The 27929-nt window shown below is 47.5% G+C and overlaps 1 protein-coding gene across 4 annotated transcripts in view; it reads left to right on the forward strand.

Moving 5' to 3' along the window:
- The window catches only part of PLXNA4 (plexin A4), a 433176-nt gene that overhangs the window by 38729 nt on the left and 366518 nt on the right, over positions 1-27929 (forward strand). For all 4 annotated transcript variants that reach the window (XM_063101329.1, XM_063101330.1, XM_063101331.1 and 1 more), the window contains exon 2: positions 25564-26830. In XM_063101329.1, coding sequence (XP_062957399.1) covers positions 25646-26830 — 1185 coding nt within the window. In that variant the 5' untranslated portion in view covers positions 25564-25645. The remainder of the gene's footprint in view (positions 1-25563; positions 26831-27929) is intronic.

The following is a 27929-nucleotide window of genomic DNA, read 5'->3' on the forward strand; positions in this document are numbered from 1 at the left end:
GCTTTTCCTCTTTTTAATCAGCCTAATGCCCCCAAGAGTAAGGTCAGATTAGTAACTCTCCTTTGCAAAAAAGCAGTCTATACACGGAGTAGGGGCTCCACAGTTCGTTCTCATAAAAATATGCTTTTCTTCTGAAATCCTCCCCTCATGATTATCTGTCCTGCCCTGACTTCTTGGAGCTGGGACCTTTGGTTTGTCTGAGTCAGCCTTGCCTGTAAGGTGACTTCTCATTGGGGGGAGGGCTTACAAATCCCTGCTGCTGCTGCAGGGGCTGCTGAAGAGGAAACTGCGTGGTCTGGCTCTGGGATTACAGCCTGCCAGCCCCTCTCAGCAGCTGCCTCCTAGGTGGGTCATCTGGGCTGATTTGCCTGAGGACTGGCTGCCTAATTGGTCTCCAGGTGTCTACTGCCTGGGTAGAGCAGTCTATATCTGGCAGGTGTCCTCAGAGGAGAAGGCTTGGCTGTGCCAGGTGAGGGCCCTGCTGGGGCTGAAGGAAGCCTTGTCCAGGAGCGTCTTCTCCTTTCTTCTGCTCCCTCCATGTCCTGATTTTCCATTTGTGGAGACCTAGGTGGGCCAGTGGGTGTGTGTGGAGGTGGAGGCAGGCGTGGGGAGGGGAGATAGGCCTCCCCTCTGTAATATACAACTGCTCCCTGGGTCGGCGCAGGGGTCAAGATTGGGGCAAGTGAATAAGAATTAGTCACTCCCAGGGAACAAGAGGGAAAAACGTTGCTCACCAGGGAGAGCACTATAACACAGCTATGATGACAATAATAATTGGGAACACGAATACAGCAGTGTGCAGTCCTGTTTGAAGCATTTACACTTATGAACCCATTTAATCCTTATAAAAGCCCCATGCGGTATGTGCTATTAAAACCCCATTGTATACACAAGAAGCCTGAGGTTCAAAGAGTATCTTGTCCAAGGTCAAGAGACAGATGCAAGTTTTCCTCCAAGTTCGGCCCTCCAAGTTGCTGTGAGAGGCGGAGATGCTGGAGCCCAGTGTTGAGTCTGAGCACCACCACTTAAAGTGACCTACACTCTGGGGACCCCAGTTTCTTCCTCTGTCAAATATAAGACTTACCTTGTGGGGGGTGGCGAGGATGAACTGAGATGATGGGGGTCAAGTGTACAGTCCAGGCCTGGCTTGTGTGGCGAGTTCTCAGTAATTAGTTCCTATTGTGAAGGGGAAGATGCGTTGATTTCAATCACAGAGGAAATATCCTGCCTGCCGGCCTTGCAGAGAGGATCTCAGCCAAGGAATAAAGCTTGCATCTGGGAACAAAGGGACCTAGGTTTCAATTTTCTCTGTGTCACACTCTCCCTTCGGCTTCCAGGTGCATTGGTGGGACAGTGGCGTGAGGGGCATGGGGTGGCTGCCAGTCAAGTAAATGAGGTGAATAAAGTGCTTGGATCCCGAGGAACCTCCTCCTTTTTCCTCCAGAGCCCAAGGTCTGCAGTGATGTGCAGAAGAGGGTAGGAGGAGAAATGAGTCCCTTGCACAGTCTCAGCCACTAAGGCTTTACCGAGACTGGACCTGGAGATTCATGAGTGGAACCCCTCTTGCTATTCTCCCTTTGAACCCACCAACCAGACCACAGTTGCCTCTCCAAGCCAGGGCAACCCTCCAGAAGGTGGGAATGCGTATGCTCTGTGATGCTTTCAGGCAACGTCTCAAAGTCAGCCAGCACTCACGGGGAGGTTCATCATTAATCATGGTCACTGTAAATCCTGATATCAAAGTAGTCTTCCTAATAATGCTGAATATTTTTGGAGAGGGAGTGATTTCTGATCTGATTAATTGGTCTTGTGGCTCCTAATGAGGACAATGAAGAGACTGTGCTAGGAGCTGGTCACCTCTTCATTTCCCTTCTGGTTGCTAGTGCTCACCTTATTTGTGTTCTTCTCCTTCCACACTGTCCTTGTAGGAATCTCTTAAAGCCACTTACCCATTTTTAAAAGTACTGGATTGTTGAAATGAAATAATGCAATAAGTCATAAATCTCTTTAATGGGCACAGATAATACAGCAATATCTTGCGGTACCTCTCAGAATACTGGTGGCAAACGGAGTGAGGGTGCATGTGAGCCCTCTGACATCGTGGTGTCATCTGCCCTCATGGTACCTACAGGACACGTGCCCTTGATACACCCACCCGCTGAGGGTGCCGGTCCTTTATGTTGAATATTAGTAGAGCCGTTATCTTTCATTCTTTTGAGATACAAATATATTTAAATAGAAGTTTTAATATTTTCTTCCCATACCCTTTATTTTGGGGACCACTAAAAGAACAGACTTTGGTGCCAGCCAACCTAGTGTCTGTCCTCTTTGTTCCAGCTCCTGGCTGTTCTCACTCTGGAGACTCAATCCTTCCCACTTTCCTGTCCCCACACCCCCTTCCCCACAATATCTGTGCACACTACACACTCGTGGGTAAGTCTCCGTGGACATGCCCTGGTAGCCAGTCTCTTGGCCCCTGAACTAGGCATAGATTTGTGGACACCAGGTAGGGAGGGCTGGGGCAGGAGGAACCCAGGCAACGCTTCTGTCCTGGAACTTGCTCCTCTTTTATGGGGACTCCTACAGAGAGGAGTGAGTCTGATGGTGGAAGACATTGGTAGGAGCAGTGCCCCTGTGGCAAGTTAGTTGAGCTCCGGATCAGGGTCTGGGAAGATCTGGAATTGCTGATTGGAACTCTCACTAGATATCCCCGTTCATGCCAGGAAGCAGAGAGGAGAAGTATTTTATCCTCTCTGTTTGTGCTGACCAGATTTTCAATTGAGTGTGAGCTCCTGTTCCCTCTCCTCCTACCTCTGCACACACATCAAGCTGCGGTGTCCCCTTTACTGGCCTTTTCTTCTAAGTACAGTCAGCCCTGGAAGTCATCATCAAGTGGCCATTTTATTTCCCAGACTCCCTTTCTTCAGCCTCCCCCCAACCCCTGAAGAAATGTCTCTCAAGCTCATTGCCTCTGTTGCCTCATGAGTCGCTTAAAAAAAAATAAATCCTTATTCTGTCCTTTAGAACAACTCCACAGGGGCTGGTTCTGTGGGAAGTGGGCCCAACCCGGAGTTCTCAGGTCCTGAGTGAGGGGGAGGTTTGGCTCATTCAGGCCATAGTTGGTGTGGGGTGATGGCGCCAGGTGGCTGCCAGCAGAGGTGGCAGTAGGCAGAGCACGCGGGGCCTCCACTGAGTCAGAACTCCCTAGGTGGGCAGGGCAGCTGCAGCTTCACAGACAGCAGAGTGTAAGGAAAACAGAGGCCCAGAGTGTCCAATAAGAGAAAAATGGCTTTCTTGTAGAGCCAAAGATTTTTTGTTTTAAGTAAGTACAAGGGACTCCTGATGTGAAAGGGAATCTTTTAGTTATTGGAAGATGATTTGGGATGGAAAATTGGGCTGAAGCTGGCCTCTGTGGATTCGGGGAAACCCTTTGAGCAGGGGGTTTCTGGAGACGAGTTAAATCTTTTCATGTGGGGGCCATGCACCCATCCAGTTCTGGAATTTGTGTCCTGCCCGAGGGTTTGGCTTCTTTCGGTGGGGGTCAGAGCAGTGTGGGGGCTGCTCCTGGGGGCAATTTAATGTTGGACAAGGCTGATCATTTGTTCTTCCAACTCTAGTTGGGACACTTACACCATGCTGAGTTGTGTGTATCGGACTAAAACTAAGAAGCACATCCTCACCTCAATGGGGTTTATTTAGCAGCAAAGTGAAAGCAGGTATAAATATTACAGCAAATTCAAAGTAGAAAGTGTAAGGACCATGCTTGTACACATGGCATTGTTTTGGAAATTAAGGGCAAGAGAGAAATTCCTTTGGCTTGGAGGTAAGGGGGGATTTGTGGTGGTGGCAGCCAGTTTCATAGATCGTACCATCTGTTCCTCACCATAACCTAGAAGGCAGGTCCCATCATCCTCATTGCCTGGTTGAGGAAACTGAGGCCTAGAGGGAGTAAGTAATTTGTCCAAGGTCAGATTTGTAAGTGTAGAGAGAGGGAAGGGAGTAGGAGAAGAGAATCCAGGCAAAGGGAACAACTTGGTGAAGGCATGAAAGCAGGAAGGTGCAAAACACGTATGGGCAATGGAGAGCAGCACTGTTAGAGTGGGCATGAGCAAGGCCAGCTGATGGAGGTCTGTGACTATGAGGCTGAACCTGTCCCTCACACTGCAGGCAACAGGGAGCCAGTAAAGGTTCTTGCATAGGAGAGTGTCATGATCAGAGCAGACAAGTGCTTTGGAAGGAGGAGGATCCGGAGATGTATAGGACATTAAGAGGGGATTGTAACAGAATGTGTGACAGCTAATGCAGCATGCATAGAGGACAATATGAAGTCATAGTTATTTAGATAATGCAGGAGAGAAAATTTCCTTTACTTTGGTAAGAGACAACTTGGTTTCAAAATAATGAAGAAACAATGGTCCATATTCCAGTTTCTCCCAACTTTATCTACACATTTGTACCTACCTTCCTGACCCCAGACGGGACTCTAGGAAATACCGTTCAATCCTTTTTCTGTCTCCTTATTGGATTTCTTTGGCACCAATGCCAGTTGTTTTGTAGATCACTCTAATGCCAATTTAATGGAGTGGATAAAAACGTCTTTTATGCCTCTAGACATTTATTGACTTTAAGGGGTTGCAGGCGGAAGCATCCAGATCACTGGGGTGAATGAAGGTTTTGTACTGTAGAGAAAGGGGTGTGGACTCAGGCTCTAGATCCAACCAATACCTCCTTTTGTGGTTCTAGCATGCATGATCTTTGATTTTGACTTTCTGCATCTGGAAAGTGGGTGTAATTATGAGATTCTGTACATTAGTGTGTGGTTCTAATAAAAGTGTGGTTCCTAGCCCACCAGCATCAATGTCACCTGGGAACGTGTTAGAAATAAAAACTACTGAACCCCACCCTAGATCCACCAAATAAACCTGCTCAGTGGGGTGGCGGGGCTGTCCAGGTGATTCCGATGCACAGTCAAGCAAAAACCTCTGCTGCCTATGACAGCACTTAAAAGTTCACGCTCTTATCTGAATTCTATCTTGGCTCTATTACAGTGATTCTCACACTTGAGTGCGCTTCAGAACCATCCAGTGGTCTTGTCTAAATACAGGTTCCATAGGTCTGTGGTGGGATACAATAATTTGCATTTCTAGCAAGTTCCCAGGTGAGAAACCTTATTCCATCACACACTAGCTTTGTAGCCTTGGACAGATTTCTAGCTCTCTCTGTGACTCAGTTTCTTCATTTGTAAAATAAGGATCCTAATAGTATTTCCATTATAGACTGTTATGAGAAATAAATTATTCACGTAGAATGCTTAGCACATTATACCTTCATAAACGTTCTTCTTGTTATTAATGAATTTGTAACATGCTTTATATACACAGAGGGTTATTGAGAGAGTTGGGTGGCAGAGAACTGCAGTGTGTCTATTAAATTTTTTTTTTATTGTGGTAGAATATATAAAAGATACAGTTTGCCATTTTAACCGTTTTCAGTGTACAATTAAGTGGCATTAATTGTATTCCCAATGTTGTGCAGCCACCAGTGCCATCCATCTTCAGAACTTTGTCATCATCCCCAACCAAGACTCTGTACTTATTAAATAACTCATTAAATAACAACACCTCATTTTCTCCTTCTTCCAGCCACTGAGAACCACTATTCTACTATCTGCCTGTGAATTTACCTTTGTAGATGTTTCAGATAAGTGGAATCGTATAATATTTGTCTTTTTATGTCTTTCTTATTTTACTTAGTATAATGTTTTTAAGGTTCATCCAAATTATAGCATGTATCAAAACTTTATCCCTTTTTATGACTCAATAATATCCCACTGTAAGGATCATGCCTCATTCATCTACTGATGGACACTTGAGCTGTTTCTACCCTTTGGCTCTTGAACAATGGTTGCAATTAACATTGGTGTATGGTATGTTTGAGTCCCATTTTAAAATCTTCTTTGGGTGTATATTGAGGAGTGGAATTGCCAGATCATATGGAAATTCTGTGTTCAACTTTGTGAGGAACCACCACATAGTTTTCCCCAGTGGCCGTACCCATTTTACATTCTCACCAGAAATATTCAGGGGTTCCAATTTCCCCGCAGCCTCACCAATACTTGTTATTTTCTGCTTTCTTGATTATAGTCATCCTAGTAGATGTGAAATGGCATCTCATTGTAGTTTTGATTTGCATTTCCCTAATGACTAATGAGGTTGAACATCTTTTCATGTGTGTATTGGCCATTTCCATATGTTCTTTGGAGAAAAGTCTCTTCACACCATTTGCTCATTTTTAAATTGGGTTGTTTGTCTTTTTGTTGTTGAGTTGTAGGAATTTTTCGTATATTCTGGATGCTAGATCCTTATCAAACATTTGATCTGCAAAGATTTTTTTTCCCATTCTGCAGGTTGTCTTTTAGTTCTATTTTTTAAATACAGTTTTATTAGAAAAATAATAAATACAGTCTTATTGAGATATAAGTGACATACTGTAGACTGCAAATTTAAAGTATACAATTTAATGAGTTTTGACATATTTGACATATACCTGTGAAACCTTCACTACAATCAAGATAATGAACTCCTAGAAGTTTCCTCTGGCCCTTTGTCATTCCTCCCTCCTGCGCTTCCTCTCTCTGCCTATTAATAATAATGCTCTAAATACCCCAAGGGTGACACTGAAGCCTGATGGGAAGATACCTAGTCAGGGACTCAGGAGACAAGACCCCCAGGGCTCTGTTGCCAATAGGTGTGTGATTTTAACAGCCCTTTCACTTCCCTGGGCCTTCTTCCTCACCTGCATGTGACAGGACATGGCTATCAGTGGTTCTCATTTACTCTGGTTGCATAGTAGATTATTTACTTAGGAAGCTCTTAAAAAATACTGATGTCTACCCTAGACCTTTTAAATTAGAGTTTCTGGGGGTGGGATCCTGATATCTGTGTTTTTTAAAAAGCTCCCCCTGTGATTTTGATACACGGTGGGTTGAGATGATTCCCAACACAGCCTTCCTCTCTCAAATTCCATGATTTATACATCACTTTGTATTTTTCATATTGATTTAATGTTATTCTCTTAAAACCATGAGGTAGGTAAGGAAGATATAGGCCATGTAAAGGCAGGAAAAACTATGCAGAGTGGATAGGTGACTTGAGGAGGTATAAGGTAGAGTGGGGCTGGGAAGGTAGCATGTATTTTACATTATTTCCTTCACTTGCCATTAAACAAGGAGACACCAATGTGCAATGGAAGGCAGCCAGTGTCTGCCAGGTGGGGTCTCCCCCTGTGGGGTTATCACTTTGCCAAGTGTACCCAGAGACAAACAGATCCTCAGGACTAACTCTAACCTCCTAGGATGTTGGTATTTAAGGTGTAATGCCACCAGTAATGGGGTCTGCGCTTACCCCATTAATGGAGGAATGGTGTTTGCTCTGCTAGATGCCCTTCATGCGCTCCATGGTGGCAAGGTATCTGCGAGAACAGATGTAGCCAAAGGTTTCCTGGGTGAGTCAGTGAGATGCTTTCAGCCACTGCTATCAGAGCCCCGCAGCAGTGTGAGCAGGAAGCGAGTGCTGGTCTCACATAAGGAGACCACAGGGTGGCGGCTGCAGGCCCAGGCTGTTCATGGCCTCATCAGCATCGTCACGCCCAGGCTCTTTCCTTCCCTCTGCTCAGCCATCACTGGCACATCAGTGATGTCTCCCTCATGGTCACAAGAAATCTGCAAGTTCCAGGCATCGTGAGCAGGTGGACAAGGATGGAAGAGGGGTGCTCCCTCCCATGTGCCTTTTGTAAAGAGTGATTAAATGATTAAACTATTTCCCTGAAGCCCCCAGCAGGCTTCCCATTTGGTCCAACTGGCCAGGTCGGGGTGGCATTGCTGTTTCTAAGTTTACCACTGGCAGGGGGAAGGAGACCACCATGACTGGCTTCATCCAGTCATGCAGAACTGATGGGGCTGGGGATCGATGGCCTATTTCAATCACTTCTGACCCCCTTCTGAGGTGTGGCCCTGGACGGATGGCACACTCTTGAATGAAGTCAGGAATACAGCAGCAGGAGAGAAGCATTGGAGGGTTGGCTGCCTCACTGCGGGGCATGGAATCAGAACCAGGAGGCTGGGTGTTCTTGAGAACAGTGTCTTCCGTGCTGTGGAGAAGCCTGATGACCAACCGCGGTCCCCCTCAGAGTTCACTTCCCACTGTGAGCCAGACGCCTCAGCTCTCCCTGGCTGGTGTGAGATTAAAAACCAAGCACTTCTTGCTGTCTCCTCTGTACTCCAGGCCGACCCCCCCGAGTTGGTTTTCACCTTCTTCATTCACACTGTTCAGATTACAGCCTTCTTGAGTTACATTCTCGTCCCGAGGAAGAAACCTTGTCATCCTGATGGGGCTTTGGTTCCCTGCTCTTTCCGTGGTGATTTGGGGACACCTTGCCCTGTAAGGTGGCTTCTGCAGATATCTGGTGCTTCCATGTGGATGTCTTGATTGCTACTAAATTAACTCTCAGAAGGTCATCTTATCGCCTTGTTTCAGGGGTGCCTTTCTCTGGCCTCTGTGTGCATGCTCCACTGTTACCTCTCGGGGCTTCTTGAAGATGCTGTTCAGATCGGATCAGGTGCATGCTTGTGTGCAGATTGGGTCTGGTACCTGGGCCACATGCTGACAGGTGGGCTGGGAAGTTGGTTTGGGCAAATACAAATATGACTGTAATGTTGTCGGGTGTCAATTAAGGTGCGAATACAGGCCATTGGTCGGTTGCCGCATCGATTTTCACAGGCCGAGCATTTGCCTCATTGATTTTCACTGCCGACTAAATCTTGTTCGTCTGCTCACTAGAGACTGCTTCATCTCTTTTCAATCCATTTTTTTTTTCTGCACCTGTTTGACACTTTGCCACGTTGCATCGCCCTTACTCACTGCAGGTGCCAATCACTCCTTCTCTAGGAGAATTTCTGTGACCTTGGGAAAGGCCTTTAACCTCTGTGAGCCTCAGTTTCCTCATCTGCTAAAGGGGGATGGTAATTCCCGCCTGGGGTGTTGAGAAGCTGGGGAGGCAGTTGGGTATCTGAGAGGGTAGCTCCTGAGAGGGGGGGTGCAAGTTTTGCTCAGTAAGAGATTTATTGTCTTGCTAAGTAAAATAAAACTCAGACCTTAGACTTGGCGATGGAGGAAGAGCCGCCACTTGAGGAGAGGTGCTGAGATCCTGCGGCTTCAACTCTGGTCCAAAGATTCTGATTTCTCCTGCCAATATCTGCAGCTTTGGCCTTGTTGGCTCTGGAGGATGGGATGCACCTTCCTGGTAATCCTCAGCTTATGTATGGATTTACAGCATCCGTTAATATCTAATAGCACAGCTGAGACAAGGCTGGACATTTAATAAGACTTTACCAAGGGCCTGGGGGTAATGAAAGGGAAATAAATAGAGGGAGTTTCTACGAGTCAATGTGGCTTCCAAGCTATGGTTGACTTCTCTCCATTGGTATCTCCTGTAGAGAGGCCGTTTTAACACCCACTGTGCTGCCATGGGAGGTGTCCATCTTTGACCCCTACCTAGACCCTCAAGACTTCTTAAAGTTTAGGCATAAAGACTGTGGCCCAGAGAGGGATTGGGAGACCCCTCTCTTACCTGTGAAGGTGTACTGTTAGTCCTAATGACCTGTTTGGGGAACCCCTTCTTACCTGGATGGCTGCCACCATGAATGTTCACCCCCTTCTTGGGAAGCCATGCCCAACCCTCACAAGCATAGCTTTATCCCCTAGACCAGGACAGAAGAGTGATCATGCCCAAATGAAACAGCAGCCCCAATGTGGGTGCCAGAAACGCCTGCATTACAGGCAGTGAGGAAGTGAGGCTTCCAGGAGGGCACCTTGGAAGTTGCATAGCTTTTTGGGTATGAGGATTGGCAGGGCCTTTTGAGTCTGGGGATGAGCCAGGATTGCATGAAAGAGAAACATGCACTTTCTTCACAGAGACTCACTTTCTCCTTTTTCTATGTTTCTTTTGTTTTCCTGTTGGATTTCTTATAATCTCAGAGAAGACTGTGGCCTCTCTCAGCTGGACTATGAGGAAGCAGGAGAAGGGGCTGTAAAAGGCACACTTCCACCAGGAGGGAAAGTGGGGGATGCGGCGATGTAGCCACAGTGCATGACACAAATCTGTCTTCAGCAGAAAGGGAAAACCAAGGGGGATGCAATCTAGACCATTTGTTCCAGTTGCTTCTCCTCGTCTGGAGATTTTCCTTCCAGACCGAAATCTTGGATGCTTGGGGTTTTGTTTTAATAAGTGAAGCAAATTACCTTCAATTTCTCAATATACTTGACAGAATGTGAGAAAATAGACATGAAAGAGCTCTGAGGACTGGAAAACAACATACCAGCATTTTCTAAACTGTGGACCATGGAATAGTGTTCCTGGAGACAGTAATAGGTGTTTAGCAATAAAAGGGTTCCTTAGTCAAACGAGTTTGAGAAACAAGTTTGAGAAAGGTTTACATGCCTTCAATAGGTTTCTCCATCAAAGCACCTCTCAGGACTTTTAATAAGCTGTGTGCTGGCTGGCTGATTAGCTCAGCTGGTTAGAACATGATGTTATAACACCAAGGTCAAGGATTCAGATCCCTGTACCAGCCACACTCTCCCCTCCACCCCAAGCTGTGTGCATCATGGCTCCCCAAGAGAGTGATGTGGTGTTTCACAAATTTGCTTAATAGGGGACCCTGTTAGGGCAGAGCATTGGGAGGGACTGATGTTCTCAGCACTATGTTACTGTAATTGTGTGGGTTTGGAGATGCAGGTTGGTGAAGGGGCATGTTTTTATAATAAGCTTCAACAGGCATCTGGCCACACATTTTCTCTAGTTCTTCGCATTCTCACCTGTGTCCGTGAAATGGTAACTACAAGCAGGAGGTTCGTTTATTTTGCGGGGGCAGGGATCTGTTTTTCTTTATTAAAAACCATCTTGCCCCACCTGCTACCATGTGAATGAACCTTGAGGACATGATGCTAAGTGAAAGAATGCAGACACAAAAGGACAAATGCTGTATGATCCCATTTATTTGAGGTACCTAGAATAGTCAAAGTTGTAGACACAGAACATAGAATGGCGATTGCCAGGGGTTGAGAGAGGGGGAAATGTGGAGTTAGTGTTTAATGGGTAGAGTTTCGGTTTGGGAAGATGACATAGCTCAGGAGATCTGTGGTGGTGATGGTTGCACCACAGTGTGAATGTACTTAATGCCACCGATCTGTGCATTCAAAAATGGTTAAAATGGTAAAATTTATGTATATTTTACCACAATTTTTTAGGACGTTGATATTAAAAAATGTCTTGTCCTGAGTCTGATTTTGATTTCAGCCTAATTTCCTTCAGAATGGCCTTTTAGACCTTCCCTGGTTTGCATAATCAGGTGTCCAGCATGCTCTTTATAGTTTGAGTGAAGGGAGGGCTCCTTGCTGAGAAGTACGTGACCAGTGCTAATTACCCCTGGCCCTTTCCACTCCTTTACATATTGGCTTGAAATTTATGCAGTTTATACATTAGCCTGTACTTCATATGCATTTGCAGTTGCCCTTTGGTAAAATGGAAAGTTTACAGTCATAGTTTTCTTCTTTCACAAATAATAAGCACAAAACTCTAGGTTCTTAAGTAAAATATTTTTATTGACATCCTCTTTTCTAGCCAAGGGTCCTTGGTACAATCTCTGCATCGCCCAAGGGCTCACATCCCTGTGGGGTTTTCCATTGCCTTAGGTTCATATCTTAGCCTCATTTCACATTGTTCATTGAGAATCAGTTTATCATCTAGAAAATAAGGATGACATTAGTATCCTCTTGGATACTAAATGAGATGCATTGTGCAGACCACACAGCTTGGTTCTCTGTAAGCTGCTTCCCTTGACGGTTCCCTGGAGCATCACCTTGGGCAGGGTGCACCTGCAGACAACCTTGCCCTTGATGACCCAAACAGAACTCTTGACTTCTTGGCACATCTGTTTCTTCCTTTGCGGTCTTCCCCATACCAGTAAAATGGCACCACTGTCCACCTGGTTGCTCAAGCCAGAAATCAGGGAGGTGTGATTAGCTCCCCCTCGTCCTCCCCTCTTGGTTCCATAGTCACCAGCAAGCCCTGTTGGAGAAAACCATTCTCCCTGTCCAGCACTGTCACCTGAGTCAGGCCACCATCAACCCTCCAAGAACTCTTGCAGGTCTCCTCTTCCATCCACAAGCAATCCTCCACGCAGTAGCCAGACCAAGCTTGCTAGCAATACGCCTGACCATGCCATTCCCTGCTGAGACCATTTTCATGGCTTCCCATGCTGTATGGAATAAAATCCAAGCTCCTTCCATAGTGTTCAGTGCCTTCTGGCATCTGTCACTGCCCTTTCTCTCTGATCACAGCACTCACGCTTCCTTGCTCACTGGACGCTTCCCTGCCCCTTGGCCCCTTGCCTTTTCTTGCAGAGGCTGCTGCTTCCTCAGAGTCTCTGCACTCACTTTTCTTTGGCCTAGAAGGCTCTCTTCCCAAATCTCTGCATAGCTGGCTCCCCCTTGGCTGTGCATTCAGCCCCCTGCAAGCATCACCTCAGAGAGATGTCCACTGGTTACTCTAACTAGAGACGCCCCCTTCCTGCAACAGTTACTCTGCAGCAAATGACATTGCTTTTTTTTTTTTTTTTCCCCCTTTTAGGTCTTAACACTATCTGAAAATAGCTGTTTTTCTTGTTTGTTGTCTGTCTTCTCCCTACTGAATGTAAGCTCCATGAGAGCAAAGACCTTGCCTTTGTCATTGCTGCAGGAAAGAAGGCACACTGCTGGTGCAGAGTCCAGCACAGGTTTCCGTGCTCCCTGGCATTGGTGAGCAAACACAGGGACCGACTTGGATCATCTTCCCCGCTTGTTGCTTGGCCTTTTCATACCATCCCCTGGTCACTTAGAACTTGTCCAAGAACTTGCCATGTCCTGGGGTCCCATCACACGCACACTATCAAGGCCTGTCAAGGTGATGACAGCCCAGAATAGTTTAATTTTTATACTCTAGTAAGCTAGATGGTCTTTCTCTTCTCCCAGTTAACAACTGTGCATTTGTCATGGGGTCTTCTGGACTTCTCTCCCCTCCCACATTTGGTATACAATCGCCAAGAGTAACTCTGATGGGTGGCTTTGTGGTTTAGAGGGAAGTATTGGATCAACAGAAGACCTGATGTGTAGACATAGGAAGAGCATGACTTTGGGCAAGTTAATGAAATGCTCTGAGTCTCAGTGTCCCCATCTGGACAATAATCATAATGGGCTGGTTTGGGATGGTTGTATATTTTGGAGTCAAGACTGGGTTATTGTACATGAAAGAGTTTGTGGAAGGCAAAGTGTTTCACAGATGAGAGGTGATGGTAGTCGTGGCGAGGGTGGAATTTCTGGATGTGTAACGGGAGGAGGGCGCTGAGAGCTGGCAGGTGTTTTCCTCTCTGTGCAGAGCACGTGGTGTTTCTGTTGGTGGAGCTGATGCACAGGGAAGACTCAGAAGAGCTGCAGAGTCCACCTAAAGGCCTCCGGGGTCTGGCAGCAGATTTGACCTTCTATCATACAGTGGTCCACCTCTTGCCTCTTCCACCCGCATTGACACAGCTTCTGAAAGGGGATGTCAAGAGCAGCTGACATCGATCTGTCCTCTGCCTGGCTTGCCCTGGGCCTGCACCAACATGCTCCCTTCTGTATTCTTGTCACCTGGAAAGGGAGGAGGACATGGCCAATTTACAGAGTTGCCATGGGAGGGAACTATTATGTTAGGAGTGCTGGTGTGAGGACCTGGTGTTGATTCCAGGCTGAGAGATGGACTTGTGGAGGGCCATGTCTGCTGCTGCTTTACAGTGATGGGCACCTGGTAGAGTGGCATCTCAGAGTCTTCACCATTCGATGCCTTGCTTTGTGATATCATGGCAGGATGGGGAAAAGACTTCCTGCACCTTGCCTCATATGTTGCTGGCATAGGTGCAGAATAGGGTGAGACCTCATCACAGTGGGGTGAACGGAGGGAAAGGAGGTGGGAGATAGGAATGTGTTAGTTAATTCAGAGTCATTGCCAGAAACTGCACGTCTCCTTGGCCATTTGACTCACAGGTGTGTGCCCAGCACATGGGAGAGGCAGGATGATTTGGTGGCTGGGGGCCGAGACCCTTAAAGTGCCTGTCAATACCTGGGAGTAAGGAGGAAATCGGCCAAGAGCAACCTCCTTATGAGGGATGACATATCATACTGGCAATACTTGATCAATACTAAATATTTTTAAAAATTCAGTGTTGTCACAGTGATGTAGATTATTTCCAAACATTAAGATATAAAGTCCCCAATTCTGCTACCCCCTTGCATATTTCCAGATAGTAGTGCCTGGCCCCAAAACTTTGTTGCAGTCATTCTGAGTATTTTTTTTTTTTTTTAAGCAGCGAATATATCTCTGTTCAGCTTCCGGCTGCAGTGGAGATTTCTGCCAAGATTTGTGGCACGCAGGGAAATATGTTTTGTATTTTATGAGCTTTGGCTCATCGTGGAATTAAATAGCACTAATTATATGAATATAGACCAGCAAGGGAGACAACTGTTCACTTCCCAATTTTCCCTGGAATTGGAAAAGAAAGAGAGGGGGTAAAGGGACAAGGAGGGGACCGGGGAGAGATCTCTTCCTTGTGACATTAGATGATGGCGGAGGGGCTGGTATCTGGCTGAGTGTGCCCCCAATAGCCTGCCCCTCATGGTGCTGCTGTTTGGTGGAACTGCAGGCTTCCTTGCATGAGGACTTGGTTGAGGCCGTGGGAAGCAGGTCTACACTGATCGGGGGCGGCAGCAACAGGGGCCGATGGGGGCAGTGAGAAATGCTGAGACTCAAGGATCTGAGGGCACGGACTCTCAGCTTGGTTTTTCCAAAACCCTGCATTTATTATTGTTTCCAAACCTACTGACTTTTTCAGTTAGAAAAGTCTAGTTAGAGATTTCACAGCAGTCTGAGGAAGGGAATTTCCATTCCTTTTCCTTACTTGCTAAGTATAGGAAATGAAATGGGTCAGATCACGCTGGCAGAATCAGCTTGTTGAGGGGTGTAAATTAAGCTTTGGGTGGGTGGGGGCATTTGGCTGCCTGGACGCCTCCTGACTCTTCGGTCACCTGTCCTGCAGTGTGCAGAGGCTCCCAGAGACCCAGGGGAGCAAAGGCCCCTCCCTGAAGGATTGACTTGCTTGCCAGGCTCAGCAAAAGGGACCCACGCCTGAGCTGAGAAGTATGTCCTGCCCCTTGGTCCTTCTTACTGCAAGAGAGAAAGTAGACTCCAAGGAGTGTGGTTTGGGACCACTTAGCAGAGGAGTCTTCGAAGTCCTCCAAGGGTGGGTGCCCCCGCAGCTCCACGCAGTTCAGATTTAGGCAGCTAAAAAGCCACTTTAAGCAAAAATGCAGAATCTCGCGAGAGAAACTTCAGCACCAGCTTTCTATCTTCCAGCAAACACCACCCCTGGGTGTTTTGATCACCATCTTGACACAGCTCTGCCGTTTGCAGCCCCCTCCCAACATCAACGATGGCCTGGGCTCCATGAGGCCTAGTTTCGTGCTCACTCCTCCTGGATTTAGCCCAGGAAGAAACTTGGGGATCTCTCTCTCTTTTTAATCCCTCTATTTCCAGAAACATCATTTTACAGATGGGGCAACTGAGGCACCAAGAAAGAAGGGCATCACTTAGCAGGACTGTGGCCAGTTAGGATGAGCATGCCTGATGCGTGTGGTGTCTTTGGCCATGGCGACTCAGAAAGGGAAGGGTTTTGTGGGTGATGTTGGCTGACACATGAACGTCTGTGAGCTGAGAACATCCCTCCTCTTCCCCTGACCATGAAAGCGGACAAGGGTCTTACGGGCAAGGAGCTTGCTTGGGTGAAGCCCCCTGGCTGTGGCTTGGCTTACTGGTGCCAGGTTGAAAGACCAGTCAGAGAGGCTGGAGAGGCTAAGGGCAGCATGGGTCCTGGTGGCTGGGAGGGCTACAGTGAGGCTGCCTTCCAGATGAAAGTCAGCCTGCTGAGCAAGCCCCAGGCCACATGCGTTAGACAAGGCTGCACAGAGTGGCCATCTCCAGCATGTGGTGGACCGCAAACCCCTTCTCTGTGACCCAAACATCCACCCAGGGCTTGGGGCAGCAAAAGTGATAGTAAATGCTCCCTTTGCCACAGCTTTGGGGTGTCTTGAGCACCTTCCCATGATGTCCTACGTTTTTGAGCACCCAGAGGCCTGGCAGGGCCTCTGAAGATGGGGAGCCAGCACCCCTGGACATACTTTGGATGGGCACTCTGCATGGGCTGGGCAAAGAGGCTGGGGCAGGAGACTGTGACCACATTAGTGTCAGGTTGTGCTATTTTGCAGAGCAGGTCCTGACGCCAGCTCCAGCTTGGGGTAGCTGACCCCAAATTCCTGACTGGCCTTTTTCTTTATATGAGATACTGGAAAGAAGTTCAGGATTCTGTCCTCCCCAACCCAGGCTTCTATTGAGAGCGTTGTGTTTTTAAAGCCTCACAGCCAGGCTTGGAGTAAAGAGAGTCATTGCTTAGCGACTCCCCCACTGGAGGCACAGTGACTGGAATATCAAGGGCTGCCTCCACGTTATAATAAAGAACTTCATCTGGGGCTGCTGGGCTTCGGCTGAAGCTCTGCTCTCTTGGCTAGGGAAAGGTGGTTCTGCACCCTGGGGGATCCCCCTCCAGGCCAAGGACAGGGAGGTCTGGGGGGAGGGGAAAAAGGGAAGGGGGTGGAAACCATAGAGGCCTCAGAGGACCAGCTAGGACCTAATCTCTGAATAGGAGCGGCTCACAGATGCACCCTCCTGCAGAGGCTTCTTCTAGCTGGCTTTAAAGGCTCTGTCCATGGTAATCACTTCCCCCAGCCCCTTTTAATAAACTGGGAAGTGAGGATTAAGAGAGCCCTGTGTACTGAGCTTGGTGCTGAATCTCCCGGGGACTGGGCTGGTTGCCTGGTGGCAGGGACTCTAAGCCTGTGCCTGGCTTCCCATGGCTCCCTCATCCCCATCCTTTATTCCCTTCTCCAGCCCTTCCCCCAGCCACCAACTTTACATTTCCCATTGCTCCTAAGAACAGAGGCAAGAGCAGAGGGAGAGCAGACTGGGGGCGGCCTGCCCCTGCTGGACTGGTGCTGGGCTCTGGCTGAATGGGCCCTTGTGGGGCCCCCACCTGCACGTGAGACTGCCTAAAGGCAGCATCAGTGACCTTCCCTCAGGAGAGCAGTTGCTCTGACTTGATTTTTCCCCCTTGTGGTAGTGATGGATTGTGTGGTGACACCCACACATTCTGGCTCTTTTCCTTTTATGAATGTGGCACTCATTTCTGAGACAGTTACAGGGGAAGGGGTGGCCATGACGGCCAGGACTTAGCTGTAGTGAAGTGCACAGCACACGGGGCTGGCCATCCCTCATGGACGCCCGACTGTAGCCCACTGTGTAATTGGACCATAGGCATTGTGTGTAAATAGAATTCTCCAGAAAGATACATGAAACGATGATGCATGGCTCCCCCATCTAGAAACCAAGAGTTTAAAGTGAAAAATACAGGCAGGAAAAAATACTGGTTACTTACTGAAGATGTTATTCTGAATATACAGATTTCAGATTGGAGTAGGAAAATAAAATAGGCATTTGTCCATTTTGCTAATTTGGGTCAGTGAGTGAGTGTCTAGTGTTTCTCAGACAAAATAGAAGAGAGGCCTGGTGGTGTCCCCAGTCCCCTCACAGCCCCAGCTGCCTCCCTAGGCCCCAAACCTGAGGATGCCATTGAGGGACGTGGAAGACTTTTCCATCCTGTGACTCTTGGCATGGACATCTCCCATCTCTCTGGGCATGGTGACTTGCAGTCTGGCTTTGGGAACAAGGGCGAGGGCTGCTGACATCTAGAGGACTGTCCCTAGGGTCAGAAGCCTGGTGTACTCCAAAGAACAGAGACCTTGAAGTGCCCAACATCAGGTTTGAACCCGATGTTGATATGCAGTGAGCTCGCTGAGATTCTGCCTGCATTAGTTAGCATGACGCTAACTGTCACAACCCACAAATTCAGTTTCAGAGCCTTAGCACAGTGATGGTTTCTCTCTTGTCTGATGGACATCTTCCTGGTTGGTGGGTGGATCCTTCTGTCTTGAGACTCCACCGTCCTGCAGGGCCTCAGAGTCCTCTTTATCCCTCTGGGTGGTGAGAGAAACTGTAGAGAAGACACTCTTGTTGCTTCCCTGCTCTGGCATGGAAATGTCACCATGACACACTGACACTCTTTACATGGTCACACCTGGATACTGGTGGAAATGTAGAGGCTGGGAAAGGAGACCTTAGCTGGTGGCCACCTCCCACCAACAACTGTCCTCCAACAGCCTCACGCATGGGGAAGCACAGACTTTTGCTGGAAAGTTGGCTTCCTGCCCCCTGACTCACCTGCAGAGTTGAGAGGAAATTACGTGTAGCACATCTTTGTAGGGAGGACTAGGGAGAGGATGAAGTTACTGGTGTCTAGTAGGGGCTGGGCAGGTGGAGCTCTGTGGAGCTCTGCAGAGCTTGTCAGTGTCACTTGAGGGCAAGGCACTGTCTTCTGCTCTGGAGAGATACCCCAGATAGTACCCCTTGCTCCCAGCTTGGAACTATTCACATGATTTGTGCTTAATCAACAGTCATTCCCTGAATGAATGCACACATGCTGACTTCTAGCAGCAGTATCTCCTGCGGCATCTAAATTTTCCTCGCTGCCAGGTTGTTCTCAGGCCCAGCTCCTCAACAGGGTCTGCACTGATGTCCTTTGCTGAGTAGGGCAGTGTTTCTCAAAGTCTCATTTGCAGACACAAGGTGACTTGTTATATTATTCCAGCTGCTGGACTGGCTGGCCTCATTGTATGAAAGATGTAGTGTCTCTGATGCATTTCAGCTCATATTATGAAAGACAAAATTGAGTATTTTAAGTATTTATAAGTCTTAGATTAGGACAGGGTAAAACCAGCTTTTTTAATTTGGTCCCTGTTTGAGCTCGTTGGCCCAGCACCAAGACTTACTTTGTTTGTATTTCTGCCATAGGTGATACCAGCTGCCATCTCATATACTCTGCTGTAAAGTAGTCATTCATTCATTCATTCATGTGTTCCTGAGCATTTATTATATATATCTACTGTGTATCAGGCTCTGGGCTTGGAACTGGAGAGAATAGTGGTGAAAAATACATAATCATTGTTTTCAAGAAGCTCATAATTTTAGAGCGGGTCAGCATCAATGGATAAATATGACAGTTGGTAAAATGTGAGACTTTAGTGGGCACTGGTTCCTGTACTAACACTCAGTAGGGGCATCTTAGATTAGTGCCAGGATCAGGGAAGTCTTCTTTGAAGAATGAATCCAAGTCAGGACACAGAGGCCTGGAGAGGTAGAGAACTTCCCAAAAGGTCCACCAGGCAAATGCTGGGCACATAGGGGGAGCATTGTGTTTGATAGTGAAAGTTAGTACACACACATGCACACACGTGTGCACACACACCCAAGTTCCACCTGGGATAATGCCTCAACATTTGTAAAACTATAGTTTAGCTTTGTGGGCAGCGAGAGCAGGAATCTCTTGACTTGCTCGCTCAGTCTGTGGAAGAATAGTCTATCAGAGAGGATGTGGTAATAAACACTGTAGTCTTTTGGATTTTTCTGTGTATGGGTGAGCATTCTTTCATTAACAAGTCCAGAAAACTGAATTGAAACTAGCTTATGCAAAAGGGGAAATTTGTTGACTCACGTAACTGGAAAGTACAGGCACAGAGCTGGCTTTAGTGCACATGATTTTGACATCTATATGATTTGACCAGGTGCTCATCTCTGAAGCAATCGCTGTGATCCCCCACCCCTGCTCTGTGATGATTGGTTAAGACCCAGGTCATGTGTACACTTTGAACCAGGCATGGAGTCAATTCCCTTGGAAACTTTTGGGCTGAGAGAGGGCAAAGGGGCAGATCTCCAGAGAATAAACGAATGATAGCAAAAGCAATAGATGTCCACTTTCTCTGGCATTATCTTTCAAAATTTTTTTGACCATGACTACATTAGTCGGGATTCTTTAGAAAAACAGAACCTATATGTATATTTATATGTGTGTGTGTGTGTGTGTGTGTGTGTGTGTGTGTGTGTGTGTGTGTGTATATATAGAGAGAGAGAGAGAGAGAAAGAGGTTATTAATTTATTTTAAGGAATTGGCTCACACGTAAAATTATGGAGACACAAAGTCCAAAGTTTACAGGGTGGACCCACAGACTGGAGACCCCGAGAAAGGCCAGTGTTGTAGTTCGAGTCTGAAGGCTGTCTGCTGGCAGAATTCTGTCTTGCTCAGAGGAGGCCAGTCTTTTGTTCTGTTCAGGCTTTCCACTGATTGGATGAGACACACCCACTCTACAGAGGGTAATCTGCTCTATTCAAAGCCTGCTGATTTAAAAGTTAATCTCATCCAAAAACACCCTTACAGAAACATTCAGAGTAATGTTTGACCAGATATCTGGGTATTGTGGCCCAGCCAAGTTAACACATAAAATTAACCATCACAGTGACCAGCAGTAAGAAACATATTTACATCACACTCAATCCATATGGATATATTGGGTGAAACGAGTCTCGCTAAACAGTGCTTATCTTTTCTACATGTGACACACTAATATTTTCTCTATTTTATTTCATTAAAAAAAGCATGTGTGACCGCCCAGTTGGTTTCTAGGCTCGTGGTAGGTTGTGATTTCTACTTTGAAGCACCATCCTAGAATAGAATATATTTTCCGATGTTCTATTACCCCATAGTTAAGGGTCTTCAGGTCAGGACTCTGTCCAGAGGGCCAGGAAATGTTCTGTGAGTAACTGAATGAGACCCCAAAACTCTCCAAGTCCTAACATGATTGCATGTGACCTCAGACAAGACCTGTACCTGCTCATGCCTTAGTTTCCTCATCTGTAAAGGGGGTATACTTACAAATACCTCATCTACCTAACAGGGTTGTCGAGAACAAAAAAATCAAAACAAGGTAATGTATATGAAAACACTTTGTAAACTCTAAAATAATTTTATGAGGTAATTGGTATTTTAAACTAGTCTATAATAACTTTCTTCTCTAGCACTCAGGAATCTGAGAGGATGATGCTATTTCATGAAAATTAGTTTGAGCTCTTCAAAACTTGCTGCATAAAACAAAGACAGCCCCAATTTATTTAATCAAAATGATGATCAGCTTCTAAAAATGAGTTCCATCTCCCCTGGGACTACTCAGATTTAAAATTTGATTTCAAAGAAGAGAAAACTGCAGTGTGTTTGGGTTTGATTCAGAGTCTTTCAGTTCTCTGCCTTCTGGCCCCTTCCCACCCTACCTGGTTTAGCAAATCCTTGGGGCAATCTTGGGGATGACTTGGTCACATTACGTGCCTTTAAGAATCAGGGTTAAGCTGAATGTTACCTCCAATACTTTCTTTTGAAACCAGCTAAACAAAGATTTGAGAGTGAAATTGTTGGTAGCATCTGAAATTGGGGTGGGGGTTGTCTGTGTTGGGGTTACCACTTACAAGGACTGATGTTCTGGAAGGGAAATTCCTCTGGAAGCTCCAGCTTTGCCAGGTCAGAGTAGCCTTGGGCAGCCCTGGGGGGCAGGGGACTGGCAGCTCTGCCTACCCGTGGGTCTGGAGCAGGGCTGGGAGGGCTGCCAGTGGGTTACCTCTGTGCTGGTGCCTGGTGGGGTCCTTAGTGAAGCTAGCTGGAGCCCACATCCTTGTTTTTCCCCCTTTCTTGCCTGTTTATTTTCTAATCAGTCCCTTTTGTGGTGTATAAAATGAGGCTGGTTATTCCCATCACACATTATTGTTTCGGTGGGTCCCCTCCCCTCCAGGCGCAATAATTTCACCATCTCCAGATGAGGGTGATAAGTGTTTGAGATGCATAACTGTGTCTCATTTCAGTGCCTAATAGGAGATGGAAAATGAGCCATGGCACCTTTCTGCTCGGTAAATTCATAATTACAGTTTTCCTTGTCTCGCCTCTTGCAGACTAGAGAACTGTTGGTTGGCTGTGCGTCTGTGAGTGTGTATAGAAGGTGGGCCATGGGGCAGGCACAATCCCTGGTGTGTGGCAGGTTCTGATACAGGGACTGCCGAAAGTTCCCTCCAGAAGGGTTAGTGGCTGGGCCCTGACCTGCACCTGCCTGTCTGGAATGAGGATTACCAGCTTTGCTGGAATTCGGTTGTTGGCAAAGATGTTTTGAGAACTGTGTTAGCCAACGGAGCATATGGTGCCCAAACAGCAGTCTCTTTCATACAAAGGCCAGGGAGCAGATGCTGGAGTGGGCTCAGATAAAGTCAGAAGAGAGGCCATGAGGGCAGAAAGAGCACTGGACTGGGAGTCGGGGCCCTGAGCTTACTTTCATCTCTGTCTTAACTGTGTGATTTCCTGCAAGGTCATTTGACCCCTCTGGATTTCAACTTCCTTGTCTCTGAAATCAGGGATTTGGAATCATAAAACTGGGTATATCTTTCAGATTGTAAACTTCTGGTTTCTTCTCTGATATTTGAATTCGTACAGGCAATTCAACATGAACCATCCTGATGCCTCATCACTCTAGTTACCATCTCATTATCATAATCATAATCCTTCTAATCCCATTTCAACCTTGTTAACAATAACGCCACCCAAACTATCACTTAATAAGCACCTGCTTTGCGCCAGACAGAGGTCCCGTGCCAGGTGCTTTGCAGTCATTAGCACTTTTAGTGGTAAATAGTAGTACCCACTTGGTAGGTGCTCTCTACTGGGGTATGCCCTGTGGGTCAGAGGGGCTTGGATTTTCTCCTGGTATTGGTGTGTGATATCCTGACATTTCTGTGTTTGGGGCTTACATGAACTCAAAAGGGCCTTCAAAGGCTCGATGTTCTGGGCTCTGGAATTGTGCACTTCTAGAAGAGTATGGTTTTGCAGTGATTCAAACCTGGGTTTCAACCCCAACTCTAGCATTTATTAGCCACGTGTCCTTGCAGAGCTAAAGTTTCCTCACCTGAAAAATGGGTCAAACAATACTGACCCCAGAGAATAGTTGTGATGATGACATGAGTTAGTCTGTCTGAAAGCATTTGCGTGGGGTGCAGTAAATGCTGCACCAGCGTTGATATTCCTTCTTGCTCCCAGCCCGTCTTTCTGCTGGTGAAGATGTAGCGGTTGAGCTCCACTCTGTGCTGGGTCAGGTGCTCTGGGTACACTGGTGAGCAAGGCAGACCCTGTCCTCCCTCCTGGAGCTCACAGACCCTCAGTGCCAGGCTGTCCTTTGGCAAAGGCTAAGGCTAAATTATCCAAAATGTGTGTGTGTTTGTGGCAGGGGTCTCCTCTCTGGGAGCCTTTGCTCTCCCAATTTTCATTTGCACTTCTGTCCTCAACGTGCATTTTAGTCCTGACCTCCCAGTGACATCATGATAGGGCTCGTGGCTGTCTCCTTTCAGCCTTATCTTCTGCATTTTTCATGAACTGTGTTCTTCAGACATACCCTTCCTAGTGTACACCTTGGTTTGACATGCCCATGCCTTTGCTATGTGGACCTGCCCTGAGGAGGTCTTTCCCTTCCAGCTCTGCATGTCCTCTCCAAGTTCGTGGCTCAGCCCACTTTCTCCTTCCTCCCCAAGGCCTCCCCTGGCCTGTTCCTTGCTTCTTGCCTGTCCCAAGTTAGAAATCTTCTTTTCTCAGATGAACTTCCAAAGCACTCTTTTGTAAGTCATGTAACTTTTGATCATATGCAGTAATTTAGGTTCTGGTGACATCTACATGGCTTGACTACAAGATCTTCAAGGACCTGATTCCTGGGTTTGCAGGGTCTTGCACACTTTGCGTGTGCTCTGAGCAAACATTTGCCATGTGGGTGAATGAACGAAGGCCCTTGGCTTGCAGGGCTGCTGTTGGTTGTGGGTGCTCTGTCTGCCAGAGTCCTTTGATATTTATTTCAGAAGACCTGGTTTTCCATTGGGATTTTGGCTAACAATGTAACATCTTTATTTTCTTTTCTTCCTTCATTTTTGGTTTCCCTCTAGCCTTGTGGTCTCTCCCTGCTGGGGAGTCTTCAGTTGTTTAATGGTCCACCTCTTCTCATTCCCCATTTTTGATGGGTTGAGGGGTGAATGAAAAAATTCTACAGAGCTGAGATTCCCCCAAATAAGACATTGGCAATTCCTGCCCTGATTTCTCTCCAACTGGAAGAAATACGAAACTGGCCACTGGAAACACACGCAGAAAGAATCTTGAATGGAAATGAAGGAGACCATTAGGATGGAAAGCGATTTTGTTCCGCAGGGATTTATTTATTTATTTGTTTATTTATTTGACTGCTTCTTAAAGCATTTTTTCACTCCCTTTAATGAAATCCTCTTCGAGGAGGCCCCACTATGGGAGGCAGCCAAGATCTGCCTTGTTAAAATGACATTAGGGCTCAGAGCTGGACAGTGCACCCAGAGGCCTGGTTGCTCCTGCAGGCTATACAGCCTCGTTGGTGCGAGGCTGGGGTAAAACGAGGTGGTTCAGCATGTGAGAATGAGAAGTTACCATGGACTTACTCTACTTGGGTTTGAGTCCATCTCTACTACTGTTAGCTGTGCAAATTACATAACTTCCCCAAGCTCGCTTTCCTTAGCTGTAAGGTGCAGATACGTCCTTCCAAGGCCTACTAGTCAGAGTCCCAGCAGGAAATAAATGAAAAACACAAATTTGGCCATCTGAGCAAAATTAATAAAGGGACTCTTCATAAAAGTGTGGTTCTTTAAGGGGCAGTGTATTATTTGGGGACAGTAACAGTGAAGCCCACACTACCACCTCGAAGGCAGATGGGGTTCAGCAAGAGATGGTTCAGAGATCCTGGAGACAGAGGGGCTGTGTGGAGATGCCTGCTGCAGGGAACTCTGCATAAGGCTCACAGCCAGTGCAGGCACCCTGCTCCTTTTACCCCTCCCCCACCCCCTCCATCCTTCTGCTGCTGCTGCCTGCTGGCTGTACCCAACCAGGCCCCAGACATAGCCCACTGGTGTAGGGTCCGTGCAGGCTAGCCTCTTGGGCACAGAGAAGGGTGGTCAGTGGATCTGGAGAAGCAGACGAGAGGTGCCCTGCACTGAAGGGTTTGTTAAGATGGAATAAGACAGTCTCTGGAAGGTGCTAGACAGTGGCTGACACAAAGTCAGGCACTTGGTAGGCAAGGGCTCTTGATTATCATTACCATCATCATCATCATCTTCACTATTATTATTATTATCAGAGTCACTATTATTATCATAATTATCATTACTTTTGTTATTATTACTATCCTCACTATTGTTATCACTGAAGTGTTCTCCTGGGGCTGCTGCCATCCAGTCCTGACTGTCTCACACACCCATGGGGGGGTCGAATCCGTCAGCCTCTAGCTTCCCCCAGTGCAGTTCTGTCTTGTGTGTTCAGAATGCCCTGAGTCCAGCGAGACAAGCTGTGGGGTGGAATGGAGACACTGCCATGTTATCCAGCATCACAGTCTTTCCTTTCTCCGGTAGGGGACACTGCCCTCCTGAGTCCTGGCCCTTGAGGAGACGGCTGTGCCCAAGTGCTGCTGTGCTGCGAGGACCCATCCCTGAAATGAAAGCCATGCCTTGGAACTGGACTTGCCTGCTCTCCCACCTCCTGATGGTAGGGGTGGGCTCCTCCACCCTGCTCCCCCGGCAGCCGCCCCCGCTGTCCCAGAAGCGGTCTTTCATCACATTCCGAGGGGAGCCCACTGAAGGCTTCAATCACCTGGTGGTGGATGAGAGGACAGGGCACATTTACTTGGGGGCCGTCAACCGGATCTATAAGCTCTCCAGTGACCTGAAGGTCCTGGTGACCCACCAGACGGGGCCAGACGAGGACAACCCCAAGTGTTACCCACCCCGCATCGTGCAGACCTGTAATGAGCCCCTGACCACCACCAACAACGTCAACAAAATGCTCCTCATAGACTACAAGGAGAACAGGCTGATTGCGTGCGGGAGCCTGTACCAGGGCATCTGCAAGCTCCTGAGGCTGGAGGACCTCTTCAAGCTGGGGGAGCCTTTCCACAAGAAGGAGCACTACCTGTCGGGAGTCAACGAGAGCGGCTCGGTCTTTGGAGTGATCGTCTCCTACAGCCATCTGGACGACAAGCTCTTCATTGCCACGGCAGTGGATGGGAAGCCCGAGTATTTTCCTACCATCTCCAGCCGGAAGCTGACCAAGAACTCCGAGGCAGATGGCATGTTCGCTTATGTCTTCCACGATGAGTTTGTAGCCTCTATGATTAAGATCCCCTCGGACACCTTCACCGTCATCCCTGACTTTGATATCTACTATGTCTACGGTTTCAGCAGTGGCAACTTTGTCTACTTTTTGACCCTTCAGCCTGAGATGGTGTCTCCCCCAGGCTCCACCACAAAAGAACAGGTTTATACATCCAAGCTAGTGAGGCTTTGTAAGGAGGACACCGCCTTCAACTCCTACGTGGAGGTGCCCATTGGCTGTGAGCGCAGCGGGGTGGAGTACCGCTTGCTGCAGGCTGCCTACCTGTCCAAAGCAGGGGCCGTGCTTGGCCGGACCCTGGGAGTCCGTCCAGATGACGACCTCCTCTTCACTGTCTTCTCCAAGGGCCAAAAGCGGAAAATGAAATCCCTGGATGAGTCGGCTCTGTGCATCTTCATCCTGAAGCAGATCAATGACCGCATTAAGGAGCGGCTGCAGTCATGCTACCGGGGTGAGGGTACGCTGGACCTGGCCTGGCTCAAGGTGAAGGACATCCCCTGCAGCAGCGCGGTGAGTCCTGGGACGGCCTGTGGGCTGGGTGCTAGGGTGGAGGGTGAGGACCCCAGGCTTGTAGCCTATGCGGGGTGTGTGTCAGCCTTCCCTTTTTGCAGATGGGATGAGTATATTCCATCTCTGGGTCTCGTTGGACACAGGATGACCAGATCAAACATTCTGTGACTATGTCACTGAGCATGTAAGAGTCAGAGCTGAAGCTAAAATGTAGGTTTCCTGTTGGGGCACTCTGCTCTGTTCCATAATGGCTCACTGGTTGAGAGACGGAGTGTTGGGAGCAGGTGGGAATGTGTTAAGTAGGTATTGTATGCACCAGGCATGGCTGAAAGCCAGATTATAGTGTGCCTCAGTGTAAGATGTGTAGTCACCCTTGTTACTGCCCAAGGCTGTGCATCACTTTCCTGGGAGCTTAGAATAAAACCATGGGGGGAGGAGGGAGAAGAGAATGTGAGGAGTCATTCTACATTTGGGATAGATACGGGATTTCAGGAGCATTACATTTTTACCTCCTTGTGCACCTTTAGGAAATGGCAAATTGAGGGCAGAGTAAGGTAGGAGTCCAGTGAACATACAGGGGAAAGCAGAAGTTGCTTAGAAAGGAGATGGGAGGAGCAAACCGTATTTATTAGGCATCTTCTGTGTGCACAGTGCCATGGAAGAAATGTGTCATGAAGTCAGGAAACAACCAGAGAGCAGGCTGGGGGACAGAAGTGCTGTAGGAAACCAGAAGCAGAGCAGAATGAAGGGTTGGTTTAGGGGCCATCCTGTGGTAGACCTCAGGCAGGGTAACCACAGATAAAACAGGTGACACCGCCTCCTGCCTCTGCCAGCCTAATTCACTTGTGACCCTGCAGAAAAAGCATCTGCCCTTCTGTGGCTTGACTTCTGTTCATCTTTACAATGGTACATTTTTTTTTTTTCACAGTCATTCTTCAAGCGACTTGAAGCTGTTAGCATCTGCTATGCCTATGCTACTTTCCTTTACCTTTTCTTTTTTTATTGTCCATTTAAAAACTTATGAACCTTGTCTGAGAAAATCTTTCTTGTAATTTCAACTTGGGGAGAAGAAAGGAAAATTCACCCATCAGATAGAAGT

The sequence above is a fragment of the Cynocephalus volans genome, chromosome 6, assembly GCF_027409185.1.
Source record: "Cynocephalus volans isolate mCynVol1 chromosome 6, mCynVol1.pri, whole genome shotgun sequence".
Lineage (NCBI taxonomy): Eukaryota > Metazoa > Chordata > Mammalia > Dermoptera > Cynocephalidae > Cynocephalus > Cynocephalus volans.